The 10,491-nt window shown below is 50.0% G+C and overlaps 2 protein-coding genes across 2 annotated transcripts; one reads left to right on the top strand and one right to left on the bottom strand.

Annotated features, from left to right (window-relative positions):
• Positions 1 to 307: 307 nt before the first annotated feature.
• On the top strand, positions 308 to 3,352 carry Z518_04664 (uncharacterized protein; the record flags this gene model as incomplete). Its single annotated transcript, XM_013418370.1, has 2 exons — positions 308 to 472; positions 635 to 3,352. The coding sequence occupies 2 exons, from the start codon at positions 308 to 310 to the stop codon at positions 3,350 to 3,352; spliced, it is 2,883 nt and encodes a 960-aa protein (XP_013273824.1).
• Positions 3,353 to 5,699: 2,347 nt separating this feature from the next.
• On the bottom strand, positions 5,700 to 8,775 carry Z518_04663 (uncharacterized protein; the record flags this gene model as incomplete). Its single annotated transcript, XM_013418369.1, has 2 exons — positions 5,700 to 8,687; positions 8,746 to 8,775. 2 exons carry the CDS (start codon positions 8,773 to 8,775, stop codon positions 5,700 to 5,702), a joined length of 3,018 nt encoding a protein of 1,005 aa, XP_013273823.1.
• Between the last annotated feature and the right edge of the window lie 1,716 nt (positions 8,776 to 10,491).

Below are 10,491 nucleotides of genomic sequence, written 5' to 3'. Positions count from 1 at the left end.
ATAGAACAAACACTAGGCCGAGTGGCGTCGATGGGTTCGTTCCTCCATCATTGGCGTGGTCTGCCAGCTGCTAAATGGCAACTCGCGCCCACCAACTCAACCTACCAACAAGCCATATCCATTCTACCATTTCGCCGTTTATTGGTCCCGCTATGTAAACCCAGCATTCAGTTCCATCCCCGGTTTCTATCGCCGCTCTTCTCTTCATCCGGGCAATCCTGTCCTCCTCAAACCTGAAACGATTTCAACGAAAACCCGCACAGTCTCTCTGTACGGCCTGTTCAATTGCGACGAATCTTTTCATCGCATGTCGCCCTCCAGGTCTTCCATTCCTCTCTCCCCCTCTCACGATCCTCCTCCCAAACCCACCCAGGTAAAGTTCTATCGTCCTGCCCAAATGGCTCTCTTTGCCAAACTCGCCACATACCCTCCTCTTGCCCAAGTCACGGTGATATCTCCTACTCGAGAGAAAGTAAGTCCCCGAGCCTCGTCTCCAATATTTCTAGCGCCGGCGAACGTCATGGAAAAAGATAAAATAAAAATTGTTTGTCTGATCAAAATCCCTCTCCCCCCAGTCTGAGATATACCGTCCGGACAAATACTTTCTTTGTTCATCCTGATTAACCCATCATAGTTCAACTTCACAGTTGTATTAGAGTCTTCCAAATCATTACCCGAGAGGCCGTGGGAAGTGTCGATATGGTACGATCACGGCAGCTACTCTGGAAGCAGGTCTCCATGGCGGGCTCTCGACCTTACACTCGTCGACCACACTCCAGCAGTACTTTACGACGATAGTCAGACTTCAACGTACCGTTACACCTTTTCTGGAGAACTTGGCAGCCCGTACGTATCCCCTGATAAGACATATAAGGGTCGGCGGGTTCCTTTCACCGTTCGATACCGAGTAGACCCGAACTCGGAATGGACGTGGGTGTATCATAATTTTGGCATCAAAGATGGTGAACTCATCCTCCAACCCCCTATCGATCCCAACTTCCTCGGAGCGTTCCCTGCCGAAATCGAGAAAGGTTGGATAGCCAGGAAAACTGCAAGTGATGCGCCTGAAGCACGACTATACACGATTGAATCCGCCCACTCCATCCACGCCCCTGAAGAAGGAAATGCTCAATTCGAATCTCTCGTCCTGGGTCGCGTAACACAAACTAGCAGATGGTTTGCTTTGGTGAGAATATGGGAGGCATGGTTTGCGCCTCGACACGGCGAAAGTCAACTACACTTATCTGAGCCGGCCGTGTTACTGTCCTTCTTACGAACCGATGGCCTGCACGTCGTCTTGCTTGCCGTTAACGGAATCGATGAAGTCCTCACCCAGTTCACGTCAAACAGCCACGGTGAAATCGTGGTAGAGGCCAGGAATGATTCCAGGAAACATCGCAAGTTCAGAGTTCTCGCCGCCTCGGCGTGGAAATTCGAAATTGCCAATGCCGCTGTCATGTACGAGGCGCGCAAGTTAGTCCGCCAGTCTGCTGCATACCAGCAGGTGGTCGAACAACTCGAACAATTACCAAAACACATCAGAGCCGAATCCGTTGACTCAGATACGGTCCTCGTCAACGACACCAAAGATTCAAGTTCACCGGACGATCCTACGCTGACTCCACAATGGTTAGAATCCTGGTATGACAGCCTCGCCTACTGTACATGGAACTCCCTTGGGCAAGATCTCAACGCCGACAAGGTCATGGCGGGATTGGATTCTCTTGCCAAACACGATATTCGTATCGGAACGCTCATCATTGATGACAACTGGCAATCACTCGATGGGACTCAGGGAGAAACAAACCAATTTCACCGCGGCTGGAAAGCGTTTGAAGCAAACCCTCTCGGCTTCCCGGATGGTCTGAAAGTAACTGTTACCAAAATCCGCGAATCATACCCGTCAATCCGTGACATTGCAGTTTGGCATGCCTTGATGGGCTACTGGGGATGTATCTCTCCCGAAGGCGAAATTGCAAAGACCTACAAAACCGTTGAAGTCAAGTTTCGTGACGGAACTCCGATGGCGGGTCGAAAACTTGCCATCCATCCAGATGATATTCACAAACTGTACGATGACTTCTATCGATTCCTATCCAACGCCGGCGTGACTGGTGTGAAAACCGACGTGCAATTCGCGCTCGACCTCCTCGCCGATACACCTCATCGACAATCACTCACCAACACTTACCAATCAGCCTGGACTCAAGCCCACCTACGCCATCTTACAGGAAAAAGCATCTCCTGCATGTCGATGATACCCCAGATCCTCTTTCACAGCTTTCTTCCGACAACGACTCCTAGAATTCTGCTTCGAAATAGTGATGACTTTTTTCCTGACGTGCCCACCTCGCACACATGGCATGTCTTCGTCAATGCTCATAATGCCCTCTTCGTACAGCACCTCAATGTTTTACCGGACTGGGACATGTTTCAATCAAGCCATCCCTATAGTGGGTTCCACGCCGCTGCGCGCTGCTTATCAGGTGGACCGATTTATATCACCGACACTCCAGGCGAACATGACGTAGATTTGATCCGTCAAATGACTGCTCTGAACCCGAGAGGACAGACAGTCATTCTTCGTCCCAGCGGCATTGGCAAGACGATGGGCGTGTATGACAAATACGACGAAAGAGGCGTGCTCAAGATCGGAGTCTACGATGGTAAATCGGACGTGGGGACCGGGATGCTTGGTGTTTTCAACATTGCAGAGTCAGAGATCAGCTTTATACTACCCATCACAAAATTTCCTGGAGTGAATGCGCCTGCTTCAACGACAAACAGCTCGGGAATTTCGAAACAGAAATGGATCGTTCGCTCACACATGTCTCAACGTATCACTTCACCCATCCACCCCTCCGATCCCATCCGGCCAGACAGTCTGCTTCAATGCACCCTTCCCATACGCGGGTACGACGTCTGGTCAGCTCTACCAGTACACACTTTCCATCTTTCCAAATCTAATCCCAGCCTCGACCTGGCGGTCATTGGCCTCCTTGGTAAATTCACCGGCGCATGCGCCATTGTTGAATCGAGTTTCAACTTCGCCGAACCCAAGTCCGACGCACAAGCACAATCAGGGTCTCGACTGAAAATCCATATCCAATTGAAGTCGCTTGGCGTGCTCGGTATTTGGCTTGCGGATGTTCAATCAAGTTCTCGAAAAGTTGAAGATGTCATGGTCCTTATCCAGGGAAAACCTGTTCCACAGTCCCTGGTGAAATTCAATACAGATGGCGCCCCTGATGAGAGTGGAGTTCTCGAAATTGATGTCGACACTGCCTGGAACAAGATGGGATTGGATGCTGGTTGGAATAACGAAGTTGGAGTCGATGTGTTCTTGAAGTAAATCATCATGAGGAGATGATATGAACAAAGGCCGGGAAAAGCATTGCTTGCAGTTGTGAAACATCAAAACGAGATATGAAATAAGAATGGAAGGGACAGGATTTTTAAAAGGCGGACAGGTCGCGCTGTGATTCACACCGGCATTGATCACCAAAATTCCACATGGGAGGGGGATGTCTGAGTGGCTGGCTGATATAATACCATTAGATATCCTCTAACAACGGCAAAACTGAACAGGAGCTGAATGCATCGTTAACTAGAAGACATTCAACAATGGCATTGGACATGAAACTACAATAGACATGTTCGCCTTCAAAATCCTCCAACGAGCTACGAACGTCGAGAACCTAACGAGCCAAAAAGACAGTACCATCTAGACCTTCACGTAAACATGAACACACAGATAGATAGATACTAGAAATAAAATGAAATTGGATCGCCAGGGGAAAATCGGGCGGTCGTGAGCCGGTTTTCATTCTCAACCGCATTTGCTTCGGGACAAACGGTTCCTAGGTATGTACAGAGCAACTAGCCAACTGATCGGCGTGCAACGCCTCATGGGGGAATTTGCTTCCCATTCCTTGCTCTCTTCTTTCCTTGATTTCCTCTCCATCCACTCGAGCAAGAAAGGCTCAGTCGTTGGATGGAGTCCTGCTCTAATAGATAGTCCTTCTTCCTCTCTGGGAAATTCAATTCGATAATGCGAAATGCCGATCAAACAAGGGGAGACAGCAAAGGCAAAACACGTACAAAAGCAGTGTCGTAAAGTGACAAGACCCAAACGTTCGAAAAAGAGATTCATCCCCATGCCATATGTCCGGCTCCGTTCCATCACGGAATGGGTGATATTTGGTACGCGCCTTCGTGAAAGGGAAGGTCTGGCGGGACAGGGTAGGAAGGGGAACTAGAACTCTATTTCGAGTCGTCATAAAAGCCCTCTTTCTCGAGTCGTCGTCTGGCTTCTTCTAGTGCCCACGTTTGTATCCTGAAGGCTGATGTTAGTTGGTGTCCGTAAATCATGGTGTTTCGCTGCTGATGTCGCCAACTCTTCTCATGCCACTGCAAACGCAATAAAAGGCCCCATGACATGCCCTGCATGGGACCGGAGCAATATCTCCCCTTGCGGAGCAAATATATTAAGAAGGACAGGGGGAAACATACGAAGTATCTTCTTTCATTGTATAAGCGGCAATGGCCACAACCCAACTTCCGACAAAGATCCAGGCAAAGGGCTCCCATCCTTCCTTCTCGTATTTTTCTCCAGGCCGTTGACCCCAGAGCCAGCCACCAGGGGGGTCAAAGTGATCTTCATGGCCTCCGTGGCCGTGGTCATCGTGCTTCGCATCGTGAGAAGCAGAGTGCGCGCTCGCCCAACGGAGCGGTGTGCGGGACTGGATTGACGATGAACCGCGAGACGAGGAGAGGAGGGAGTGCGAGGCACGGCCGAGGCGAGGGACGCGGGCTAACATCTTACTTTTTGAGGTTATGGATGGATTATGAATGTTCGAAGTGCGGATGAGATGAGGTATGAGAAGTGAGAGATGTGCCTCAAGTCGGGGCACAATGTTTGGTGAGGACGAGGAGCTTGTCAAGATGGAAATGCAGCTGCGGGTATCGTCATGGAATGACCAGGGCGTAGTTTGAGGTGAGTATAGTCGGTGAAATGGTTGTTGAAGCTGAAGAGTTGTGGCTGCGGTGGAAGTTGAAGTTGAATAAGGTTGAAAGTCGGTCACGTGCAAAGCTGGGTAAATTGGGCAGTGGCCAACATCGGTTCTCTCCAGATACAGATACTTGGTTGATTTGCACCCATTCTCATGGATATCATTGTTTCTACGGCAATATCCACGGGCTAACCAGCTATCACATCACAATCGAATGGCAAAACACAAACCATGGAAGTCTCCAATTCCAACTTACTTGCCAGTCAAACGGATTCAACCATTCATGACCCCAAAAAGGTCTCATGCTAATATTTTCGATCGTTGCTGCAACGGCTTTTTTTGGTGGAAGGCTTCTTTCCGTGTGTGTGTGTGTGTGTGTATGTGGGTGTTGTGTACAGGACCAAAAAGGGAGACAAAAGAGGCCTCCATCATAAAACTCCTCCATGACAATCGTAAAACGATTTGCAGTGGCCGTGCATTTTCCAGTATCACAAGGCTCTTCTTGCTCTTCCGGCTCTTCCATTTTGCTTTTTCCAATGCCCCAACCCCATCCAGAAAATGCTGAAACGAGTTACGCCATCCCATGCAACGCTCTTGAATAACCCGAGGTTTTGGTTCATAACGCCGTTCCATCGTACTGTACAGTTTCTTGGACAAATGAAAACAAGATTCAATCTCATGCCATCTTCAATTCGCCTCGACCACCTTGGTGAAATTCAATGGTTGTGAAATATCATGACCATTGCTGGTGCCAGCTCCATCCAGGTAGCTGTTAGCACTTCGACTTTTCGGTAGTCCGGGTTTTCTCAATGGTGAGGCGGGTGACGAGTCCGGGGGATCGAATATCTGCCGGAACACAGGATCTTGAAATTTGTGGGTGGGTCTTTCTGGACTTAAAGACACTCCTTCCGCTTTTCGTACAGTCTCTTTTAATGCTCTTGTGATTACGCCCGCTCTCACCACCAGATCTCTGAGGTCTTGTGTGTCAAAGGGCAATTTTTCACGGGAAAGGGTGTTGTGATTGGTCGGTGAAGACTCTAGTCCATTTCGATTTTGATGAATGGTTTGGAGAAATGACTTGGTTTGTAGACTCTCACCACGAGGTCGTCCATAAGGGGGTGTTCTAGGACTTGAAATCGAACGTCGATTAATGGTTCGACCCAAACCAGGTTTCCCAGCTTCTTCTTCCTCAGCAACGCGTTTTGGTGGAGTTTCGTCGCCGAAAATGTCAGCCGGTGCTGGCGAAGATGGACGCGGTAAACCCTCATCATCCTCGTTGACAGCTGCCAAATCAATGATGCTTTCTGCATCCTCCCACAGTTGTCTTGAGTGACTTTCTAGCAAACCAAGATTGGCACCACGCACTCGGAGTCTCTTGAGTTCTTCAACAAGGAGCATAAAGTCTCTGACTTGGCCAAATTGAATGTGAACGCTTTGCTGACGATCCATGATTGACTGCGGAACTTTGACACTGCGGATTGACTCCCGCTTTCTCCCCTTTTCATTGTTTACACTCTCCATCATCATTTCTTCATTCTCGTCGACATCATCAAATTCGAAATCATCACTCCATTCCTCGCTCACTGGTTTGCTACCGAGAGCCCAGGTCCCAAATTTCGTGGCTGACGACGGTAGATCATTTTCCGTCACACTGTCTCGATTGACCGGGACACTCTGACTGCGAAGATGCGTCGCTGCGTTGCTTTTGCGTCCAGAAGGACGGCTCCTTCCGACATCGTTGCCGTGTTTACCATGTACAGTCTTCGGTCGAGGGCTTACTCCATTGGACTGGTCGCTCCCAAATTTGTGATGTTCAGACCAATCGAAAATCGAGGACCTCTTGTTCGATCTTTGTTCATCAAATTCGTCTTCGGGTAAGTGATCAAACCGAATTTGCACTTCACTGGAAGACGTGGCCTTCGGTGGTGCTTGATCACTATCAGCGGTGGATTTTGGTGACCAGTCGATGTCATCGTCATCATCATCAAGATCCATCATCTGAGGCAGCTCCGGCGCTTCATGATGAGGCGGAGGAAATGGACAGAGGGAAGGGGAAGAAGACAGAATGGGCCCATTACGAGAGACCTTCTTGGGCACTGGGGTCGACACAAGATCCTCCATATCCCCCCGGAGACCTTTGACCGGAGTAGACGCCTGATCAGGGCTGACGTTTCGCAACTTGTCGTCTTCTCCAATACTGCTAATACCGATGCCAACATTCGAAGATTGTCCAACCCCACCTCTTGGGCTCAAACCAAAATCATCAAAGGTGGTTCTTTGCATCAGATCTTCTAACCCAGATGTCTCAGGAGGTTGCTGGTCAGCATGTCTCTCGTCAAATATCGTCTCGACTTTAGGTGGACGGAACGCTGAATGACTACTGGCTGTGGCTCGAGTAGCTAGTGAGTCGTATGCAGTATCACTGTGAAAATCCATCGAATCATCGTCAGTAAACACACGGGTGTCGTTGTCAGAGCTTGCCGTTGTTGGATCCGAAGGAGCAACCGATACCCGTTTGGGTACGGTAAAGCGGTGTTGAGGAGGACCATACGAAGGAGGACTTGAAGTAAACACTGGGGTCCCATCGGGCAGGTCAGCGTCAAACGCAGAAATATTCGACATTGGTGACAGATGGGGAAATGTCGTCGACGGAACCATACCGCCGTAAGCTTCGTCTTTGTTCACTCGAACTATGGGATCAGTAAAATGTCGTTGAGGAATTCCTCTCCGCACCGAACTCAAAGTCCGACGGATTTTGTGCCTTCGAGTGGTGGTCGGTGCTACAGGGGTCTCGAAAAGGGGGGAAGATCGACCCTCATCCATATCGGGAGATTTTCGAGGTTCGACCAAACCACCCATCAGAAGGGTCGGGGTCCGGCTTTGGGCTGTCGAGATCGTCCGGGCAGAAGGCTCACGGTAGACTCCAGAAGAATATCGCTTTCTCACAGAGCCCGAGTCAAAGAAAGGTCGCCAGCTGGGTTTCTGAGATGTGCATCCTGGTGAATCGACAGCCAAATTAAATTCCCGGGTAAGTGGCCGCGTATAAGGAAGACCAGAGAGCGTTGCAGACCTCTGATGGCTAGTGGCTGGTCGTTTCAATAGGGCAGCAGCTTCACGGCCGTGATTCGCAATTCGTTTAGAGGACGAACGTTTGACCAGTCTATTGGGTTGCTCCAGGTCAGTAAAGGAGGGCCGAGAAGCACTCGAGGATTCATCTACCCTAGAGGAAGACGAGGCAGGGCTGTCGTGGTTTCGACGAGAAATACTAGATATTCGTCTGGCCCAGGACGATCCAGGTCTAGGCTCTTTCCTTTCCGTTGACGAGTCTCGATCTGACGTCCATGTTCTTAATATGCCATGCCTGCTCATAGAACTTTCCCGAGACTCAGTGACAGTGCGGTCGGGGGGGGCCGTGTTGGACTGGACAGTCTTCCTTCGCAGGATAGATGTTGACAGCCGACGTTCGAGCCTCTCTGGTAAGGTTGGAGAAGAATTCACGGGTTGGGATGTTGGAGGATGCGCGGAGAATGGTAGATTAGGAGATATCGGTGAGCGTGTAGTGGCATTGGGTCCAGGAGACTTCCTCTTGCCAGGCTTGATGAGGAATGAATCTCCATCCAATGTCCCTAGAGCCAGTCCTGCAGCTGCAATACCAACAGTGCCTACGGCACAGAGCTAGATATGTAGTCAGAAGCGTGATCAGAAGATTTTATGACAGAACAGGGATCTGTACCGTGGCAATGTGCTCTTGACGGTGTTCCATTATGCCCGGGAGGCCAATTGCCCTCGAGACGCCGCAGCCCAGAGTTTCTGGTGGCCTTGGAGACAGAACGTCCTCATGGCGGGTTCTCCATCAATTGCAGAAACTCCGGAGGGTAAGAAAGGTCCCGTCGGTGGTGTGTAGACGCAAGGGGATATGTTCTTTCCGTGCACGCGGGCGAGAAAAAGGGCGAGACACGCGACTCAGCGAGGAAGGATGCGAAAGGTGAGAAGAAGACGCAAGGCACAAGACATACACAGAACCAAAAAGAAAGGGACCAATGAGTTCAAGAAGATGGGTATGATGGTGGAAAGGGAGAAAGGCAAAGGAAGTGGGAATCTCAGCTGAGTAGTGAGTGGTGAACGGTAAATGGGTGAGGTTACCAAGATGAGCAATTACGGGTATTCGGTATGGGCGACACTTTGGCTGGGACGCTGGCAGCAAGCACAACGCCAGTCTATAAAGTCGCCTCGACTCAGTTCCCGCTTCAGTTCAATTCATTAAAATCCATCCGACCATCATCCACACACGGCAAGCTTGTTGCCCATCAGCCCCAAAGCAAAAGTTGATTGTTACTAGCTCCGTTAGCACCCTTCGCGCACATCGATTGCACCCCACTGGCACGGTATATGTCTGTCAGAGTCTCAACCGCCTTTTCATCCTAGGTCCCCCCCGGCCATCGCGCCAAATGGTCCCGAATGTTTTGCGTCAAAACTTCTAGTGGTGGGACTGGGACTATTTACTGCTGCTTGCCGCTTCACAAATCTTTTAATGCATTGTGTCTGAACACAATGACCGCAAATGCCACCATTATCTCAAGGTAAAGTTCCTCAACAGCTACTTTGACCGGACATAGTGCTACACCTGGTACATTTAGATGTCGCGTGGAAACCAACATCCGTCCAGCAGTCTGGGGCGAAATCTTCCCATATTTGGAAACATACATTTGTCCATGGCCTTTTTAAGGCAGCCAATCCTCCTTGTTGCCGTAGTCAGTGATACTTTGCTAGTACTCCAAATATGAAATGTTGGGGGTGATCATGAAAGCTTGAAAAAGGACAACGGAATTATAGTTCGCGGTGGCGGTGGAGCCCGGCTTCTGATATCGGTACCCAAGACCATTTGGATTAGAACAGTACTGACTGCAACAAACGCGACAGAATCGACCAGGCTGGTCCTTGCGAAGGCAGATCCATCACTGACCAGGGACTGCGTAGGGCTCTGTGACTGCTTAACTGCCTTTTGGCAAGCGGCATCACCCCGGTCGATTGATTCTGGATTGGCTCCTCGCTAAGTTCAGGAATCTCAACAAGGAGTGAGGAGGAGGATTGACGGACCCGGTACGGCCATCTTGCTCTGCCCAGCCGGTTTTGTGTGTTCAGTGCAAGCAGATGATGTCGATGAGGTCCTTGATATGGACAAAATGCCAGCTTGTAAGAGCTGAACGACGCCCGGCGTCTGCGCCATGCAGACGGCCGAAGCGAGCAAAGGCTCCAGTTGCAGTAGCGAGGGTGCAGAGCATGAAACGCGAAGATGAACCTGGGAAAAACAAGGCCGGGATGTACGTAAATGGCTGGTCAATCGGATGAAAAGTCCAAGGGTGGATTTCCATGAGCATGAAATGGCATCAGACAGCGGCAAGCCACATGTCCCCGACAGGGATTTGGCCTTTACATTCCTCCACTCCATGTATTTCTCACGGCAAAATCAAAACAAGTT

Source organism: Rhinocladiella mackenziei (assembly GCF_000835555.1).
Source record: "Rhinocladiella mackenziei CBS 650.93 unplaced genomic scaffold supercont1.3, whole genome shotgun sequence".
In the NCBI taxonomy this organism is placed as follows: Eukaryota; Fungi; Ascomycota; class Eurotiomycetes; order Chaetothyriales; family Herpotrichiellaceae; genus Rhinocladiella; species Rhinocladiella mackenziei.
The sequence above is the reverse complement of the archived record's forward strand: the minus strand, read 5'-3'. Positions and strand labels throughout refer to the sequence as shown.